This window comes from Sphaerodactylus townsendi, linkage group LG06 (genome assembly GCF_021028975.2).
Source record: "Sphaerodactylus townsendi isolate TG3544 linkage group LG06, MPM_Stown_v2.3, whole genome shotgun sequence".
Taxonomy (NCBI): Eukaryota; Metazoa; Chordata; class Lepidosauria; order Squamata; family Sphaerodactylidae; genus Sphaerodactylus; species Sphaerodactylus townsendi.
The window spans coordinates 103,969,785-103,989,486 of record NC_059430.1 but is presented as its reverse complement, the minus strand read 5'-3'; the positions used below and the strand labels follow the sequence as shown (position 1 = coordinate 103,989,486).

General features: G+C 47.3%; 1 protein-coding gene across 1 annotated transcript; it reads left to right on the top strand.

Moving 5' to 3' along the window:
- The first annotated feature begins 27 nt into the window (after positions 1-27).
- Positions 28-18,689, top strand: GNL2 (G protein nucleolar 2). The gene is made up of 16 exons (XM_048502394.1): positions 28-164; positions 247-331; positions 4,200-4,294; positions 4,535-4,674; positions 6,104-6,288; positions 8,127-8,193; positions 9,579-9,737; positions 10,388-10,501; positions 12,034-12,162; positions 13,006-13,110; positions 13,491-13,649; positions 14,045-14,152; positions 15,804-16,204; positions 16,679-16,758; positions 18,154-18,254; positions 18,533-18,689. Exons 1-16 carry the CDS (start codon positions 101-103, stop codon positions 18,680-18,682), a joined length of 2,142 nt encoding a protein of 713 aa, XP_048358351.1. The 5' UTR covers positions 28-100; the 3' UTR covers positions 18,683-18,689.
- The last annotated feature ends 1,013 nt before the right edge of the window (positions 18,690-19,702 follow it).

Sequence of the window (19,702 nt, the reverse complement as noted above, 5' to 3'; positions counted from 1 at the left end):
GAAGTGCGTCATGGCATTACCGGAAGTCTCCCTCTCGTTCTTTCCGGCCTCGCTGCTGCTTCTGTACAGCGCCGGAGCCAGGGCCGCCTCCGCCTCCATCATGGTGAAACCGCGATTCAAGGGCCGCGCGACCGTCAACCGGTCGCGGGCGAGCACGAACCCCGGTAAGTGGGGCCCCCGCGCCGCCTGGCCTTCCGCGGGGCTGGACGGGGGCTCGCCTCATCTCCTTCTGTCTTTTCTCCCCAGATCGACCGGCGGAGGCTGCAGGCGGCAACATGAGGGACCGGGCGACCATCCGGCGTCTTAACATGTACCGGCAGAAGGAGCGCAGGTGAGAGGGACGGAGGGAGGGAAGGGGTTTTGGCGGAGCGATCCTCCGCAGGGCGGGGACTTTCCTGCTCCGGCAGGCTTTTCTGTTCGGGATCTGAACCCGCTGAAGTCGGGCGGAAGGCCTTTTCTGACGGTTTCAAGGGCCTTGCTCCGAAAAAGTGCGGTCGAGATGCAGCTGTCAGCCCCGGTCGCTCAGACTCCCCATCCGCAGACAAGAAGTCCGGCCAGTGGAGCTTCGCCTTCCTCTCGCCTGGTGCCCGGGTCGCAGCCTAGGCTGGACGAGTTGCTCCTGCTCATGTGCAGAGCGCCGCAAGCGAGACCTTTCTCCCCTCAAAGTGGGGGGGACATGGGGGGGAACACACATGATATTTTAAGTATTTAAGTATTTAAGGACATGATTTTTAAGTATTTGAAGGGATGCCATGTCGAAGAGGGAGCAGAGACTGCCTCAGAGACTGGGACACAGTAATGGGTTCAAGGTACAGGAAAAGAGATTCCACCTAAATATTAGGAAGAACTTCCTGACCGTCAGGGCTGTTCGACAGTGGAATTCGCTGCCTCAGTGTGTGGTGGAGGTTTTTAAAGAGAGGCTGGATGAACATATGCCAGGAGTGCTTTGATTGTGTGGCATTTGCATGGCAGATAGAAACGACGCGATTGTGGACAACAGCAAGTTGCTGCTGTAGCAAATTATTCTGCGGCTTGATCCACTGTAAAAAGGATTTGTCCCTCCTGCCTTGCTTAGGTGCAGTTTTCAAATTCAAGTCACTTATTGGCATATAAAAAGGCTCCAATGAATTAAAATCTTAATAGAATAAAATCCAATCAATAAAATTCAAGGTTTAGGCATTAAGAGAGTGATATATTACATTCACGACTTCTCGTTGCTTCCTACAAGAACGTATCAACTGAGTTTATTATATCTGTACCCTGGGCAGTCATAAGAAAAAATACCTTATGCTCATCAGAGCGTCATTTGTTGCTCTCAAGGAATGGGGTTATAAGCTTGGACTGGATAACCAGGTAGAATGAGCTGCACAGGAAAACATGTGCCACTGATTCTATGTGGCAGTGGCTGCACAGCCTAGCTGCGAGTGGAATTTTCTGGAATCTCCAATGTAATATTTCTGAGGGTCGCAGATTTAGTCTTGCCCTATGTTGTGTACGCCCTATGTTGTTGCAGACCAGTCCGATGTTAAAAATAGGTTGCCAGTGACTGACTACTTAGCGAGATCCCTAAGCTCCAGTCGGAATTATTCCTGGCTTGATTACTGAGTTCTTGAAACTCAGTGTCTAACAATCTGTGTTTAATTATGTCAAACACTGGTTTTTCTGAAAGGCAACATAAGGAGTCTAGAGAGATTCCTATTGATTTGATTTTTGTTTTAATACATGTAAGCCACACCAGTGATGTCAGCTAGTGAGATGCAGTTCTGGCTCTTTCTGAGGCAACAGTCTTCACACTTCTTTCAGGAGCATGACCCCTGTCTTGAGCTGCCCTTGAGGATAGCTAAAGGGCAGCTCTGTTCTTGCACCACAAAGCTTGGGGTGCCTCTGAAGGCTTTTCAGTAAGTGAAATCCTGTGGAAGTATATTTTGCTGTTGCCGAGTGTGTTCAGCATCTGCTTTAATGCTTTAAAGTTGATTAGATCAGGGGCTTTTAGGACTTGACCAAAAATCCTTTAAATTCTCTAAAGTTTTTGGCTGTTTCTGGATTTTTTTTTTACTTCAGCTGGGCTTTTTTAGCCTTTATATCATAAAGTTGTCTGACAGGCACAGACAAATGGGTTAGCTGGAGAAGGAGCCTTTAGTGTTGTTCAGCTGTTCAGTTGAGGTTGACATCTGCTCCCCAAAAACTTGGATGCTGCTTCTCTCCCATCAGTAAACAAGTCAGTTGCATGCCCCGTTGGGTCCCAGCATGTGCTCTGTACCCATCAGCAGGTGCTAAATGGAAGCAGCTTTGCTGTATTTTCCAAAATCTTTGTGCCTCTGAAAAGGTGCCAACCGTGAAATGTGGAATCTCTTAGCAATGTGTTTTTCAGAGGCTGTGCTCCATTACTTGGCACAGCCTGTGGAAAAACGTCGGCCCTGAATAACAGACGTTCTTGTGTTCACCTCCGGGACCTGTTGCCCTTTTGCCTGACATGCGGCCAAGGAACCCTCATTACTTCCAGTTGTTCACGGAGAGGTGCTCTGCGCCTAGCATGCTTCGGGTAGCGACTGAACTGTGTTTTGCTTGGGTGAGCAGTAGATACACCAGCTTTGAGCCTTGCTCTCTCAGTGCTCACTTGTATGATTTGCAGGACATGCTCTTTATGGTTGGGAGAAATCCAACCTGACTCCTCAAATTCTGTCCCATGTCTCTGACAACGAGTCAGGTAGCTGCCAACCTGCTGGGCAAATTTCCTTCTTGAACCATCTGCCTCTGCAGCATGAGAGGGAATGAAAATGTTCTGCCATCTCCCAAGTTCTAACCTGAGACCTTTAACTCTGGAGATAGTTTATGTTTTTTATAAAAAAAACATTCACCAAATGAGGTGAATGTTGCTATTGCTATTGGGGGGCTGTGTGGTTTCCGGGCTGTATGGCTGAGTTCTAGCAGCATTTTCTCCTGACATTTCGTCTGCATCTGTGGCTGGCATCTTCAGAGGATCTGATAATAGGAAAGGAAAGCAAGTGGAGTATATATACCTGTGAGTAAAGGTCAATAGGTGAGGGCATCTGAATAGAAGTGGCCTGGCAAGTGATCATCTGAAGATGCCAGCCACAGATGCAGGTGAAACATCAGGAGAGAATGCTGCTAGAACACGGCCATACAGCCCGGAAACCACACAGCACCCCAGTGATTCCGGCCGTGAAAGCCTTCGACAATACAAAGCTATTGGTATTCTCAGGTAGGAAAGGTTAGAGGTGGTGCATATTTGATGTAGTTCCCCTTAAGATGGAAAAATGTGACAGAAAAATGTGTGTAAGCTTTTAAGTTGTCTGGAACTATTAATCAATCTGGATGTTACAGAAAAATAATAAAGCGGTGGGGTGTTTTGAATTTGAGGGAGGCCATTGATCTGCTCCTTTTGGAGAGTCATGCAAACTTTGAAGGAACTAGGATACATGGCAGAGTTGGCATTGGTCCCTCTTGGCTGGGAGATCCAACTCATGTGCTGACTGAGGCCCACTGGGCCACCAGTGTCTCGCACCAATTCTGCCCTGTGCTCTAGCACATCTTAAGTCTGCATTATTCTCCAGCACAAGCAGATGAATATCCGACAGATTAACATCTTAGGGACCGTTTCTCCCCTAACGTCCCCACTCGGCCTCCTCGATTTGCAGAAGTCAACTTGTTGGAGACTCCCGGCCCCTCGATGATACGACTGGCCTCTACTCGGGCCAGGGCTTTTTCTGTCCTGTGAAACATTCTTCTCCCTACCATCAGGGCCCTGCGGGACCCTGAGCAGTTCCACAGGGCCTACAAAACTGAATTGTTCTGCCGGGCCTTTGGGGAGGCCGGTTGTTGAGATGCCAACTCTTCATAATGCTATAGTGGGCTATGCAATACCATCATGTCCAGTCCCCCCAGGTTGGAAGGATAGACTATATTTGAGTCGCCATCTTGGTTTATTTGTTGTTTTGTTTTGGTTTAAAATTTTAATCTGTATATTTATTTGTTTTAATGTTGTCGTTATGCATTTTTGTATTATAATAATAATAATTTTGAAAGACTTGAAAAATGGTGCACTGTTTTGTGTCTTTTTGGTTGATTTTAGTAGGGGGTGCTACGCGGATTTTGTTTCCATATTTTTTTTCAGTTGACCAGCGTTGTTTTTGAACTCGCATCTTCCAAATCCAAAGTCAGCTTTGTTTTATCCTTAGGAACAATCGTGGGAAGTTGATCCGGCCGCTCCAGTTCCAGTCCACCGTGGCACCAGGCACAGTGGCAAGAGTGGAGCCTAACATCAAGTGGTTTGGTGAGTCCTGTGTGCCAGTTTTCCCAGGAACAAGATCTACCAGACCACGGCCACATGGCCCGGAAAACCCAGAACCACCAGTTCCTGGGATGTGTTTCTGAGAGGCACTGGGCAGTTTCCCATGTCCTGCAGCTGAATTGGGTTGGCCAGAATGAAGGGTGACCCAGCTGCTTTTGTGCACTGTTTTTCATTATTATTGTTTCCAGTAACAGTGGCTCTGCGGTATGTTGCCCCATGCAGGAAACACTCGTGTGATCAAGCAGTCATCCCTCCAGAAGTTTCAAGATGAGATGGAGACTGTTCTGAAGGACCCCTACAGAGTGGTCATGAAGCACAGTAAGCTGCCTATGTCCCTCCTCCATGACCGAGTTAAGCCTCATGTAAGTCCTGTAGTCATCCCTTGAAACTAGCCACTGGGCCCTTTTTCAATAACATAGGAAGTGTGGGATGTGTCTGGAGGGGACTGTGTGTGTCCTAGGGAAAGCCTCTTTACCTATTCATACATGAGCATCCTCTTGTTGTGAACTTGGAATCTTTGGGAGTACAGGAACTCCTAGTGGAGGTGAGTGACTGTGTTTTGCAAAGGAAGAAATGGACTCTGGGTTTCCTGCTCAGCTATGTTTGCGACATGAAAGGGAAAACAAGCCTGTTTTTATAAAGCTTCATTGCCTGAAAGAGATACAGAGTGTTCACATATTGCCCAGGCGAGTGACACATCTGGTGCAGCCTGCCTTCCCAATGCAGTTTTTCAGAATGGTTTGCCAACAGAGTGCCCCAGTGTGGTTTTTCTTTCTGTAAACTTTTCTGGAGCTCCTTCCTGAGACTTAGCAGAACCTGGTTGCTCTCAGTGCCTCAGGAAGAGGTGGGTGACTTTTTTGTTGGAGTTATTATTTACCTGTCGTATTTCTCTCCCACCTTTCTGCACTGAAGCATTCAAGGCAAATCCAAAGTATATATTGCTGGCACATTTGTATTCATGGCTTTCCCTTGGATGTAAACTGAACTGGGATGTGGCTGCCTTCACTGACCCTCAGCTATGTGTAGATCCTTGCCGGAATTGGGTAATCTTGGTGGCACTCAACTGGTCTTGAGTCTAAGTAACCCATTGCCCTTGTGTTGGATACTAATAGTACACATTTGGGGAGGATTCATTTTCTTGGCAAAGGGACCCAGGAGGGCATGTCTGTAGGTTTCCCTCCAGCATTAATTATGGGGAGTACTTACTTTGCTAGGTCCAGCCCCCCAAGTATGTGTGTCTTCTCTAGCCTGGATTTCTTTATCTTAATTTTTTTCTCCTGGTTTCTTGGGCTCTCACTGTATAACTTTGTTTTCTCAGAAGTTTCCATGTGTCTCTAATAAAAAGAAAACATTCCAAATTAAGAAAAGGGTTCTCTGTAACCCGAGCGCACATCACAAAACAGGCCATTCCTCCTAGCTGCAGAAGATGCTATTCCCAAGAAAAGAGCTGGCACTCGCAGCTGACCTTTCAAAGAAAGAATTCCAAAATGTGAGCCAGATTATCCTTGACAAATCTGGATCCTGACAGGGTCTGGAGCTTTGTTGATGAAACAAAGGAGCCGGCAGAGATAACAGTTGGGTTTCCATTGTACAATTTTGAGGTTGTGGGTTAATGAGAGGAGCAGGATTGCCTGGCAGAGTGAGGTCCTTTTTGGGTTTGCTGTGCCACCCCTTCAGCATTGAAGCCCCTCTTGTATGAAAGTGCTGAGATTATAGTTGCTCATATTGTCTTGATGCAGCGAGCTCAAGAGGCATGGTGTGCAACTTCTCCCTACTCCTCTCCTCTTTCAGAATTCCAGAGTTCACATTCTTGACACGGAAACCTTTGAAACGACATTTGGACCCAAAGCACTCAGGAAGCGGCCAAATCTGTCTGTGAGTGATGTGCAGACATTGCTGGACAATGCTGCAGCCGAGGCTGGCAGCTACGATAAAGCCAAGGACCGGGATTTAGTGGTGGAGGATACAGGAGTGAGGTAAGGAGCTGGAGAACTGGAACTCTTTACTTGTGTCCTTATTTGCAGATTTACTGTAGCTTGAGCAAGTATTGCAGGGGATGGTGCTCAAGGAAATGCAACAACCCCCTCCCAAGGGCGAGTTTTCCACCTATCTAGCAGTGGGGACTTTGTGCCCTGCACTGAATCCCTTCCTCCCAAAGAATAGGAGGAGTTTGGATTTATATTCCCCTTTCTGTCCTGTAAGGAGACTCAGAGGGGTTTAGAATCTTCTTTCCCTTCCCCCCCTTCCCAACAAACACCTTGTAAGATGGGTGGGGCTGAGAGACCTCCAAAGAACTGTGACTAGCCCAAGGTCAGCCAGCTGGCATGTGTTGGAGTGCACAAGCTAATGTGATCCACCAGATAAGCCTCCACAGCTCAAGTGGCAGAGTGGGGACTCAAACCCGGTTCTCCAGATTAGAGTGCACCTGCTTGTAACCACCACACCACGCTGGCTTTCAAGTGCTTTCACCTCCAGGGCATTTTGCCATAAGCCCCTTTCATTTCATTACATAATCTTAATCTCTATGCAGCCAGTTGTGCCAAGATGGACCACCCCAAATGGAAACACATGCCTTATTTTGAACATGTTTTTAGCTGCATCTCCAAGACTGTGTTTATTGCTTTCTGTGGAAGGGCCTATCCTGGAACAGTGCTAGTTTTCTCTGTGTGTGCCACGCCCTATCTGTACTCCCAGGTGAGAGAGGGGCCTCAAACCCAGTGGATGATTGTTTTGACCTGGTGCCCAGCAGGTGTGGGCAAACAAATTTATGTCAAAGGATTGGGCGAGCAAATCTATGTCAAAGGATTTTCTTCCAGTTTTTGTGATAGGAGATATGGAAGGAGTTTTCAAGAAAAAAAGACTCCCTTTGTAATGAACAAAAAAACGTTTAAACACTGTTTTATTCACTTAATGTATGCAATATGAACAATGTATTGTCAAAGGCTTTCACAGCTGGATTCAGCTGACTGTTGTGGGTTTTCCGGGCTGTGTGGCTGTGGTCTGGTAGATCTTGTTCCTAACGTTTTGCCTTTATCTGTGGCTGGCATCTTCAGAGGTGTATCACAGAGGGAAACACAATTCTCTTTGTGATACTCCTCTGAAGATGCTGACCACAGATGCAGGCAAAACATTAGGAACAAGATCTACCAGACCACGGCCACACAGCCTGGAAAACCCACAACTACTAATATACAACGTTTTGGTGGTCCTTAACCCCAGACCATCTGGCTGTCCTTGATCAAGGCAAGAGCCTTTTCAGCTCTGATCTCAGCCTAGTGAAACTCTCTGTGGAGAGACTATGCATGGTGGGACACAGTTCAGTAATGCAGGGGCTGTAAGGCACAGAAGTGCTGCCCAGCATATGGTTGAAGACAGCAACGGCCAAGTAGATGAGCCGGCTTCTCCTTCCCTTCCTGTTCCCTTGTTCCTCTTTTTTTCTCCTTGTTTTCTTTCCCTCTTGTCTCCGTCCCCTGGAGAACCTTTGAGTTTCTTTGTTGTTGTTGGTCTCCTGATTACCATCTTAAACCAACTTGACCATCTGCTAAGTTAAAACTGTGTTCTCCGTGGTATGTTTTAATTTTATATTTTATACTTGTAATTTACTAATGTTGGAAACCTGGCCCGGCTTCGCCAGGAAAGGGCAGGTATAAAATAAATGAGTTCACTTGTCGTTTGACTCGAAGAAAACAAAGGTTTTATTTTTAAATTCTATAAATATGCCAATTAACATAATATAATGCCTAACTAAATTATAAATTTTACATCTCTCGGGTTGGGGAGAGGTTTTTGACATTTTCATTTGCCCCTTTTGTAGGGAAGAGGCACAAGAAGAGATATACAAGAAGGGGCAGTCCAAGCGGATCTGGGGAGAGCTTTACAAGGTACAGTCAGGAAACAGGGCACCGGTGTCTCTTCCTGCTCCTTGAAAGTGTGGCTTATTGTGGAACTGCAGTTGCTGCTTCATATTGGTTGATGATCCTTAGCAGCATCTGGAAAGACCAACCCTGACCTGTTGCCTTCACAGTTGTCTATATTCTGCTGTTTGGCCCTTTTATGAAGTCTGCAGATGGCTGGTCTCCTAGATATGTTGGTGCCTGTGTCAGCTCTGAGAGTCAGTCTTTGGGAGGAGACATGTAGCTTCAGGGAATCTGTCTTCTGAGCAGTTGCTGTTTCCCTTCTGTTGCCTCCCTGCTCTGCAAGATCTCAAGGGAGCTTGCATGGCAGAGAGCGGTTGTGAAAACTGGGTCTTCCAGATCCTTGGCTGACACTCTAACCACTACCTCGTGTTTCACTTCATCAGACCCACGAAGTCTGCAGCAGGGCTGTCTGTCGTGACCCTCTCGCATCTTCCTTCCCTGTTCCTTGCTTTCAATCTCTCTGGGCCATGGCTTCTCTTTTGAGAGAGCTCCTTTGTTGGAACCTGACCTGGATGGTCCAGGCCAGCTGGATCTCCTCAGATCTTGGAAGCTAAGCAGGGTCAATCCTGGTTAGTGACCACCAGGGAAGTCCAGGGTCGCTACTCAGAGGCAGGCAGTGGCAAACCACCTCTGAGCATCTTGCCCTGATAACCCTATGTGGTTCTCATGAGTTGGCTACGGCTTGACAGCATTTGCCACCACACCACTTCATTGGAAGTCTCTGGTTATGATAAAACATCATAAGCAATTCCACAGTCAGATGTCCGGGGAGAAAGACATGCTGGGCTTCTCTGCAGTGAAATGTGACCCACTCTTCCTAGTTGGGTCTTAGAAGGGGTCCTATCAGATACTAGCTTCTGGGAAGCCGCTGGGTGGGTTTTCTGTTTGGGAAGCTTGGCTTTTGATGCAGCTGGGACTGTCAGTTGCTTGCATTCCACTCTTTGCTTTGCTTTTAAGTTTTGATGCCAGTAAAGGCGTATGTATATACGTGTGCTTTCAAGTCTCTGGACCATGGTCACTCTTTGTTGGAAATCTCCAATCACAATAAAACAGCTTGAGCAACTCCACTGTCAGAACTGCTTGCCACAGTGTGAAGCCGAGCCTGGAGAACCAGGAGGCTGTTTCTTTCCTATTTCCCAATAATCAGAATCATGAACTTGTTTTCACTGTAATGCTCCGAGGGCTAGAACTTGAGGGAGGTGAGACCAGCTATTCTGTGGGACAGACAGAGCAGTTGAAGCCATCCTCTTACGATAGGTAAGAGAAGGCACGCAACGCCTGTATTCTGCAGAGCTCTGTTTGGCAGACTGAGGACCCAGCCTTGTCTCCCTTTCTCTCTCAACTGCCAGGTGATTGATTCATCAGATGTAGTGGTGCAGGTGCTGGATGCAAGAGATCCAATGGGAACCCGCTCCCCGCACGTGGAGAGCTATCTGAAGAAAGAGAAACACTGGAAGCATCTGATTTTTATCTTGAACAAATGTGACCTCGTGCCTACCTGGGTCACGGTGAGTCCCAATTTATTTCCCTCGCAACACCACGCGAGCAAGGATTTCCTGGTAGGAGAGGACATACACTCCCACACTTGCTGTCACTGCTGGGCAAACACTGTGCTTTGGGAACTGCCCGTGTGTGAAGGGTGAAGCGCTAACTGGGGTGATTCCTGTGAACCAGAATGGAAGGTTTTGGCTTGGCAGCAGTTTTTGTTAAAAGCTGCTGGACTCTCCAGGGCCTGAAACACAGTCTCACCTGTGGTGAAGGGCTGTGAGTCAGGCTGTGGCCTGGCAGTCATCAAGCAGGCCCTGGAGGGGTCAACAGTACCAGGCAAAATGCTTTCGGTTTTCACAGTGTAGGCCCATACAGTGAGGCATCTTTATCGATGTCTTTTGACCTTGGCCATTCTGGCATTTTTGCCTTTTGCGCTGTCTGAACCGTGGGATTGTATTACGTAGGAGGGAGGGGGGGAGGAGGTATGAGTTTCATATGCTGGTGTACTTTCTGATTCCCACCAGAATCAGCTTTTTACTTCCAGCCTATGTGTCTTTTCCCTAATAAAGACTTCTTAACCTTATTGGCATAAAGTCTGATTTGGATATTGATCTGAGGTTTGACACTGTGTGAGGGTGGATGTTGAAAGATGGGCTCTGATCTCTTCCAGAGACGCTGGGTTGCCCTTCTCTCCCAGGAGTATCCCACCTTGGCCTTCCACGCAAGCCTCACAAACCCCTTCGGAAAAGGTGCCTTCATCCAGCTTCTGAGACAGTTTGGCAAGGTACAGTTCGTCTCTGTGCTGACGAGGTACAGGCTTTGTTGGTCAATCTTTAATTTGTGGAGAGATGTCCTGAATCTCCCATTGAGATGTGGGCAAGAAATCACGTTGCTTTCTCCGAGAGTTAGCACAGGTGGCATTTTAGTTGCTGGCATTGGGAGCCTGACTGGGGACCTGTTGGACCAATCAAGGCAGATACCACCTCCTCACATATGCAGGAAGAGGAGAAAGCAACAGATTTGTTCATCTCCTGGCTCTTGGGAGTTCCTGCCTGCGAGCCCCTGAAGCCTTCCTGGCTTCTTTCTCCCACTGCCAATGCCACAAGAGCCTCAGCATCTCCATTAACGTTCAGTGTGCAATGCGACAGTGTGCAAACCACTTCTGCTGCTCACTTGCATGCAAACCACTTCTGCTGCTCACTTGCTGACGAAGGCCTTCTACTTGGGCAGGATACAGAGGGAACTGAACTGCTTAGAAAACAAGCTTTCTCTGATTCGTCCTTTCCTGTCCTCCCATGGAATGTGGCACTCTGAAAGACCCCTGGCAATGAGACATTTAAAATGGGCATGCATCCATGAGACCTTTACTCCTTTCAGTCAACCAGTTTCATACTCTGCTTCCCTTGACGGAGCATTCTAGCGAGGAAATGGTTGGTTGCAACTATGCTTATTTATATTTAACCATTTTTTACCCTTCAGTGGCACATAACGGCTCTCCCCAGCCCAGCCCTTTTATTCTCACAATGCCTTTGTGAGGTAACTCAGCAGAGTCTAGTTGTGGAGGGATTTGAACTTGCGTCTCACTAGCTGTAACCCAAGGTTGTAATTAATCCTATGATGTCTATGGCAAAGACCAAACAAAAATGGGGCAAAAATTTTAACCCAAAGGGAAAAAACTGTCTGTAAAGACTCATCCCTGTCAATTAAAAAGCTACAATTATAGTACAAAAGCTTTAACCAGATTACAAATATTAAAAACTGTGCATCACAATACAACAGTCTTTATGCGATTTGGAAATGTACCTGGTTGTTGGAATGATGCATGCAACTATATGACTTCCCAATGAATACAAATGCACTGTTGCTAAAAAGGTTTTATATACTAGGGGAAGGCACTCACGCACACATGTAACCAATGATTGTTGTATTGTGATGCACCATTTTAAAATTTGTTATTTGGCTAAAACACTTACCTTATAATTTTAGTTTTTGATTGGCAGGGATTCCGGACACAGTTCCTCCCCCCTCCCTTCATCTTTTCTGATTACCTGAGCCTATAGCAGCCCTGACCTGGATGGCCCAGGCTAGCCTGATCCCCTCAGATCTCTGAAGCTCAGCCTTGTTAGCCCTGGTTAGCAATTGGATGGGAGACAACCAGTTAATGGCAGGGTTGTTGAGTAGAGGGAGGCAATAGCCAACTACCTCTGTTAATCTCTTGCCTTGAAAACCTTACAGGGTTGCTTTAAGTTAGCAGCGACTTGATGACTGTGGCAAGCTTGCTTTTCAGGCGTGTTTCTTAAACATGTTTCTCAACAGCTGCATGTGGACAAGAAGCAGATCAGTGTGGGTTTCATTGGCTACCCCAATGTGGGAAAGAGCTCAGTGATCAACACGCTGCGCTCCAAGAAGGTCTGCAACGTAGCTCCAATTGCTGGCGAAACCAAGGTGGGTCAATCAGCCAGGTGTCACCTTAGTGGGGTCAGGCTTAATCTCTAATGTGACCAGTGCTAAGATGCTGCTAGGAAAGGGTCTGGGCAGATACTGTTATGAGAGGTCCTGGTGCAGGACCGTATGTAACCCTGTCCTTCCTGAATGTGAGAGGACCAGTCAGATGAGCTTGGCCTGGACAGACACAGAAATTAGACCCTGATAACCCAGGCTTGGCTGATATCATCAGAGCTTAGAAACTAAGCAAGGTGGGTACTTGGACAAGAGACCACCAAGGAAGACTGATCTTCTGCCTGGAAAACCATATGAGTCCATTGCAAATCAATTTCTTGCTTTACTCAGGAAAGAGATCCATTTTCCCCCACTAATTATGACAGTATTTTCTGTAATTCAAAGCCTTGAGGAAGAAGTAAAATAGGCTGTTAGATGGTGAGTATCGTAGCTGAGCCCTTGCTGGAGCAGCAGCAGCATAGTAGTTAAGACCAGGTGCACTCTAATCTGGAGAACTGAGTTTGATTCCCCGTTCTGCCACTTGAGTTGTGGAGGCTTATCTGGGGAACTAGATAAGCTGGGTGACCTTGGGCGAGTCACTGCTTTTCGGGGCTCTCTCAGCCCCACCCACCTCACAGGGTGTTTGTTGTGGGGGCGGGGGGAGGGAAAGCAGATTGTCAGCCCCTTTGAGTCTCCTTACAGGAGATAAATGGAGGGTATAAATCCAAACTCTTCTTTTTCTTCTACTCACCGTTCCATCTCTCCTTAAGGCATCCAAGCTTCCCCTTTTCCCCAATTTAAGGAACCTTTTCCTTACCCATCAGATGAATCTTGCTCTTTCTTCCACAGGTGTGGCAGTACATCACCTTGATGCGCCGCATATTCCTCATTGATTGTCCAGGAGTGGTGTACCCATCAGGAGACACAGAAACTGACATTGTGCTGAAAGGAGTGGTGAGTGTTCAGGCAAACTTTTTGAGGCTCAGGAGCCAACTCCTGTTTTAATGGGGCTTTTAACCCCATTATGTAAGCCACCCTGGCACTTTGGTATAGGGTGGGGTATAAATGGAACAAATCAATAAATACTAACACTCAGGTTTGCTTTGCATATTTCTGGATGAAGATGGTAGTGACACTGGGGATGCTTGTACAGTCTTCATACAGACTTATTGTCCCTTGATGCAGTATGATAGACAGTTGATAGACATGCAGGCCCATAAGGAGTGTACCTAGCTCCCTGTCCATCCGTTATTTTTCTGCACCTGTTCTTGAATGGAGGTACTGCACAAAGGTGGGGTGGGGGAACCATGTTCTAATTTCCTGGTTCTTTCCAGGTTCAAGTTGAAAAAATCAAGTGTCCGGAAGATCATATTGCCGCAGTGCTGGAGCGAGCCAAGCCAGAGTACATCAGCAAAACATACAAAGTAGACACCTGGGAAAATGCAGAGGACTTCCTTGAGAAGCTGGCCGCCAAGACTGGAAAACTGCTCAAGGTGATGGAGCCAGGTGGGATACATGGGGGAGTGTGATGCAGAAGGACTGCCATGGAGCAGGTGGACTCTGCTCAAAGGCTATCAGAGTGGGGAGTAGAGAGGGCAAAACTCACTCTCAGGAAGCAATGTTAGGGGGGAGATGTTTCAGCAGAAGGAGATCAAGCAGGCAGGCACTCTTTGAACTCAGGGTTGGGCTGGAGTCTGGTTCCGGAAATCCAACAAGGACTATGAGCAGAAAAGAATACTTTTCCCAATGAGCCAGTTGTCATGGCTGCAGCCTTGCTTGACTGATGGGACCCAGAAGAGATTCTATTCCCTGCGTTTGCTCTTCTGCTTTTTCTCTTCATTGTGGCTGTTGGCTTAGTGGGCTTGAAAAAGCACTCCTGTCGTTTCAGGGGGCAGAGCCCGATGTGCGCACAGTGAGCAAGATGGTGCTGAACGATTGGCAGAGGGGCCGCATTCCTTTCTTTGTGAAGCCCCCAAATATGGAGCAAGGCCTTCAGGTAAGGTGGGGTGTACAAAAAGGGAAATTGCACCGGGAGGAAGATCAGTTTGACCACAAACAACATTTGAGCAAATAAAAGGAGCCCTGGCAGCAACCTGGCTGGCTTAATGGATGACTGCTGGCTAGTGACCCTTTCATAAAGTCAAGGATCCCTGTCTAACCTTTGGATAAAGAGGATTGGACAGAAGGGAATGAGGGAAGAGGCCCGCAGCTACCAGTCTTGTTCCTCTATTTTCCTGCAAAACAACCCCCACTTCCGTAGAAGTGGCTTGAGGCCTCAATCTGAGCACCTGTTTAGATTTCAGAAATTTCCCATGTCTCCAGCTCCTTCTCCTCTCCATGTGCCAGCCCTTTTCTTTTGAAGCCCACATAGCAAGCTGTGCATGCCTCTGACCTCCTGAATCCTCAGACAATATGGCGAACACCATATCAGCTGACTTAAAACTGGGGAAATCGCTAGAGTTGCTTACAGAAATGGAAAAAGATCAATGTCTCATGGTGATTAGCGATGTCTGTCTGGAGATAAAATGGCATCTTGGTTGAAATCCTTTGCGCTGGCTGAATTCCAATTTATATCTAAATAACTATGTTGGCGACATTTGGACCACATATTCTTGGTGCTATGCCGCCAGTTAGCATTCTTGGCAACCAGCTGGCATGTTTTGTGGTTAGTGCTGCAACATAATGTGGAAGCTTGGTCACTGTGGTTAGCAGCAGCTTGATGAGCTCCTGTTTGAAAATAGGAAGAAGATTCCATCTCTTGTTGCTGCTCGGAAAATTGGCAGGGCCATGTCTCAATCCGAAGGTCATGGGAATGACTTTCTCTGTCCTTGCTAAGGATCCCTTGGAATGCTCTTGCTGGGCCCCCTGGGATCACGGATAGAAAAGTGCTAAACTAACAGAAGTCATTTCAGTTGAATATTTCCCTGGTCTTGTAGTCTTTCTTACCAACCACAGAAAAGACAGGCAAGCCTAGCATACCCACTGAGAGAGACAGTTGTCTTCCTTGCCAAGTGTGACGGTTAAGACAGCTGACTGCTTGTGAAATAGAATTGTTGGTCAACAAGTGGGGCTGAAATTCACACCCACTGATTTGCAATCCATGTCACCCAGATGATGATAGCACCTACCGTGTTTCCCAAAAAATAAGACAGGGTCTTATATTAATTTTTGCACCAAAAGATACATTATGGCTTATTTTAGGGGAAATACAGTACCTTCACAATTCATTAAGGCGGGCTCTCGGCAACTCCTCCTCATGTGTGATGCAAGCTGCATCCTCATTGGCAGGGAGCACCCTGCTGGATCACACCATCCGGATCTGTAACTACAGGTAGGGTTTATTTTTGGAGTAGGGCTTATATTTTAATCCTCCTCCAAAAATACTGAAAAATCATGATAGGGCTTATTTTCGGGGAAACACGGTGGTAATGTATTTAGCGCCTGAGAAATTCACTGATTAGACTTCAGGGTCGTGGGAAACCATCAGCTGGGCTTAGGTGTATTTCATTTCGAATTAATCCCTGATTAAAGGCATCTGAGAAAGTGCCAAGAAATTCTGGAGTGGAACAAGCACACTCATGGATGGGGTGGGGGAGACGTGCTTTGATTATCATCACTCTCAGAGAAGTTTCCTTTCCATTCTCCAGGCCACAGCAGCTGATTCAGTGCTTGCATCCACAAGCCAGTGTGAGGAGTCTGGGGAAACCGTGGGGTCAATGGAGACGCCCAGCGAGCAGGCTGTGACGGATGACTGCCCCAGTCCAACAACGCAGTGGCCTTTGTCCCATTTGCGGCAGAACTTTAAGGAGATTCGTGTGGCTCCTTATTTCTCGCAAGAGGACTTGGTCCCTGTGGATGCATCAGATGGCAACGAAACAGACAGTGACCTAGAGGAAGGTGGCCAGCTTCAAGAAGCAGACAGTGAACCTTCAGGCAAGGCAGACAGCAGGCAGGATTCCAAGGCAGCCCTGAAGGCTCTGGAGGAGAAGATTGCCAAGTGCAAGAGATTCTTGGAAAAGGCCAAGGCCAAGAGGTTCTCTGCAATAAGGTAACCCTTTTCTTCTCCCTTGTGGAAACAGAGGAGACCTGGTTGAGCTCTGTAGGTCGCAGCTGGCAGGGCCATGAGGCTGAAGATGCCTTTCTGCCACAATCAGTGGACTGTCCAGCAATAATTCTCTGTGCATGCCCCATGTGTGGCCCTCATGATCACAATGAGCCACATTTAGTGAGCAGGTAGCTCTTAATGAGCCAAGCCATGTCTTTGAAAGAGGGGACTACTTCCTTCTCTGTCTGGGCCAGAGGTGTGGCTCTGAGTCTAGGCTTGGTTTTCCGTTACATCTGGCTGTTGTGCAAGTATTTATGTTATTTCTAGTCTGCCTTTGTTGCTGAGATTCAAGGTGGATTACAAAATGCAAGTCAATGCAGTCAAAGGGGTGAGGGTAGGGGGAAGGGCTGAATGCTTGAGTGGGAAGAGTAGGACTTGGAAAGTCTTCCAATGCCTCTTTTGCTGTTTGTGTTGTAGGATCCCGAAAGGGCTGAGCGAAACAGTCTTTGCAACGTCTCAGTTGAACATGGTGACGGCTGGGAATGGCAACACCAGAGGTGAGGTGGCTTAAGTACACGGGGGCGGGGGACCTGTGCTTTGCCATTTCACTCTGCAACCCCCAGTGATTCCTGTCCCCACATTCCATGCCAGAGAAGCGCATTTGAGGCTGTACTGATGATTACTGATGTAGTGATTGGCTGATTTTTGTAGTGCTGACTGTGCACATCGCACTTTCTAGAGGGCAAGAAGTGCCCATAACCTACCATTTGAAGCAAGGGAAGATAACATGAGGAGGGAGGCAAGGAGAAATGGGAGGGCTCTGTATTTGTTCCGGTTGCTGTATGGGAATTGATTCTCATGTGGGGACTAGGAGCAGGGTAGAGAGGTGTCAAAGAGGAAGATGATAAACCTAAACCTCATGCAAAAGTGGGAGGTGGAACTCCCACTCAGACTGTTGCACAGAGTAACAGAACAGCCTTAAACTTCCAAAACTGGTCTTTGTAGTCCTTCCTTCATTCTAGGGGAAAGGTGTTGCGGTACTTGAAAGGATGGTCCAAGCCAGGGGTCTACAAACTACGGCTCTCCAGATGTTCATGGATTACAATTTCCATCAGCCCCTGCCAGCATGGCCAAGTGGCAGGGCTGATGGGAATTGTAGTCCACGAACATCTGGAGAGCCATAGTTTGCAGACCCCTGGTCCAGGCGCAGAGCCGGACCTAAAGTTAAGTATGGGTGAAGCGTGAATCTGCCAACCAACCACATGCCAACCAACCACATCCTGAGCCTAAAAGCTGAGCAAGAGAGCTGCCAGGAACTGGCAGGATTCAGAGGTGTGGCCAAGGCCACCAATGCAACCTCCTGGCTAAAGAATAGGAAGGACCTCCAAAAGAGGACAGCCATGGTGGCCATGTCAGGGCAGGAGAGACCCCTGAAAGCCAGTAGCTGGAAGCCACGAGAAAGGAAGAGAACCTGGGGGTGGCTGCTGCCTCAGTCATGGAGAGGCAGTTCTGGGAGGGGATTTGGAGGTGGGCAGATGCCGTAATGCTGGCAGGAAGCACCAGGAACGTAAGCAAAAGGGAACCAAAGCAAACTGGCTGCATGCAGCAAAGATGGTTTGGGCAGACATGGGTGACAAAAATTCTATTTTGAAAAACTGAACTCAAATGCACCCTCAATAAGTGGTTCCTTTCAATAGCCTTTTAACCCTCTGTATTACTGAGCTACATTCCTTGTGCTGAGCAGTCTGGTGCTGTGTGCTGGGCATGTCCTAGTAAAAGCCCTTGGTGGGAAGCTTTACAGGCCCACTTTCACATGTGAGGCTGGTAGTTACTGGTTGACACGTTGCAGCCACATCCTGCCATATCTGATTCTCTGAGAAAGTCCAGGCCGTCTGCCATATGAGGGCTGTAGAAAGAAGATTTTGCCACAGTTTTTAAAATCCTGCTTTTAGGGAACCAGAGGAAAGCTGAGAAAAGGAGGATACAAGAGGAAGATGAGGAGGCTGATGCTCATCAGGATAAGAAGCCTTGCAAGAAACTAAGTTCCAAGGAGGTAAGAGGCAATAACCATCTTAGAAGCCCTGAGACTTTTTACTTACACCCTTCCAGTGCAAACTATCAGTTTTAGGCCTTGGGAAGGCTTCATTTTATGCAGGTGGCTCTGCAAATAGGCCTTCCCCCCCCCTTTCTGTTAGCTAGCATGATGTGGGGGGGGGGAGAGGGGAGGTGTACCTTTTTTTTGCTTTTGAGGCGAGCAGCAGCCCAGTTTGTGGCCTTTTCAGTTAGGCTTTCTAACTTAAATGAGACGAGTGTTTGATTTTCCTTTTACAGCGGAGAGCAGAAGAGCGGCAGCAGCGCTCCAAGAAAACTGGTGTCCGTTATTATGACACTCACAACGTCAAAAATAAAAATCGGAACAAGAAGAAATGTAACACAGAAGGTCAGAGGTCAAAAACAAAGAGAAATAAAGGCAAACAGTAGTTTCTTACTTTGTGAGACGAGTGAAGTATCTGTGCCAGAACTATGCTGTGTAAACAGCTGCACCTTGCTTGCTGATTTTCCCTCTGGCATGCTAGGCTGAAGGAATCATAGGTCTTTCACTTCCAGAACTAATGTTTCATCTAGACTAGTGAGAAAACAAGAAGGCATTTTACGCCCTTTCTGAATTTATTTTTTTTTTGCCTGTCAAGTTGCATTTGACGTGGCGACCCCTGGTGAGGTTTTCAAGACGAGAAACATTCGCAGGTGATTTTCCATTGTCTGCCTCCACATCATGATCCTGGTATCTTTTGGAGGTCTCCCATCCAAATACTTGCCAGGGTTGGCTCTGCTTAACTTCTGAGCTCTGATAAGATCAGGGAAGCCTGGGTCATCCAGGTCGGGGATGTTGTGAGTGACAGTTGTCTAAATTATCAGCTTTCTGGCTGAGGCTTGAAACGGGGTGAGTTTACAGGCTGAAATCTCAAAACAATCTCCCTATTGAGATGCTCCAGCAACCACACAATAAGGTTACTGAGTAGACAAACAAAAAAAGACAGTTTTGCTATTTTGTGGGGGGGGGGGGGGGGGGCACGCAGGGGACTTTGTAAATTAGCTCAAAGTAGGGAAAACCCCAGAAATAGGTTTGTGAGAATTACACATTGTTATGTGTGAAAGCTTATTCCCAGCTTCCATGCCTCTATTTAGATTAGGGTGTTTCTGATTGTCTGAATGTGTAATAAGAGGTGAACCCAGAGATGGCCACTTCCATGGTTTTACTATATGGGAACTTTGAACACAGTTTTAAATGACATATCTGCAAGCGGCGATAACAAAAGAGATAGAATTGTCTGTGATATTGGTACTCCCCCCTCCCCTCGACAATGCATGTGTCTAAACTCATCCTGCAGCCATCATAGAATCATAGAGTTGGAAGGGGCCATACAGGCTATCTTGTCCAACCCCCCTGCTCAATGCAGGATCATCATAAAGCATCCCTGACAAGTGTTCTTCCAGGCACTG

Coding starts and splice junctions, on each gene's coding strand:
- GNL2 (XM_048502394.1), top strand. CDS start 101: ATGGTGAAACCGCGATTCAAGGGCCGCGCGACCGTCAACCGGTCGCGG. Junction 165..246: donor GCGGGCGAGCACGAACCCCG/GTAAGTGGGGCC, acceptor TTTTCTCCCCAG/ATCGACCGGCGGAGGCTGCA. Junction 13,111..13,490: donor ACATTGTGCTGAAAGGAGTG/GTGAGTGTTCAG, acceptor GGTTCTTTCCAG/GTTCAAGTTGAAAAAATCAA.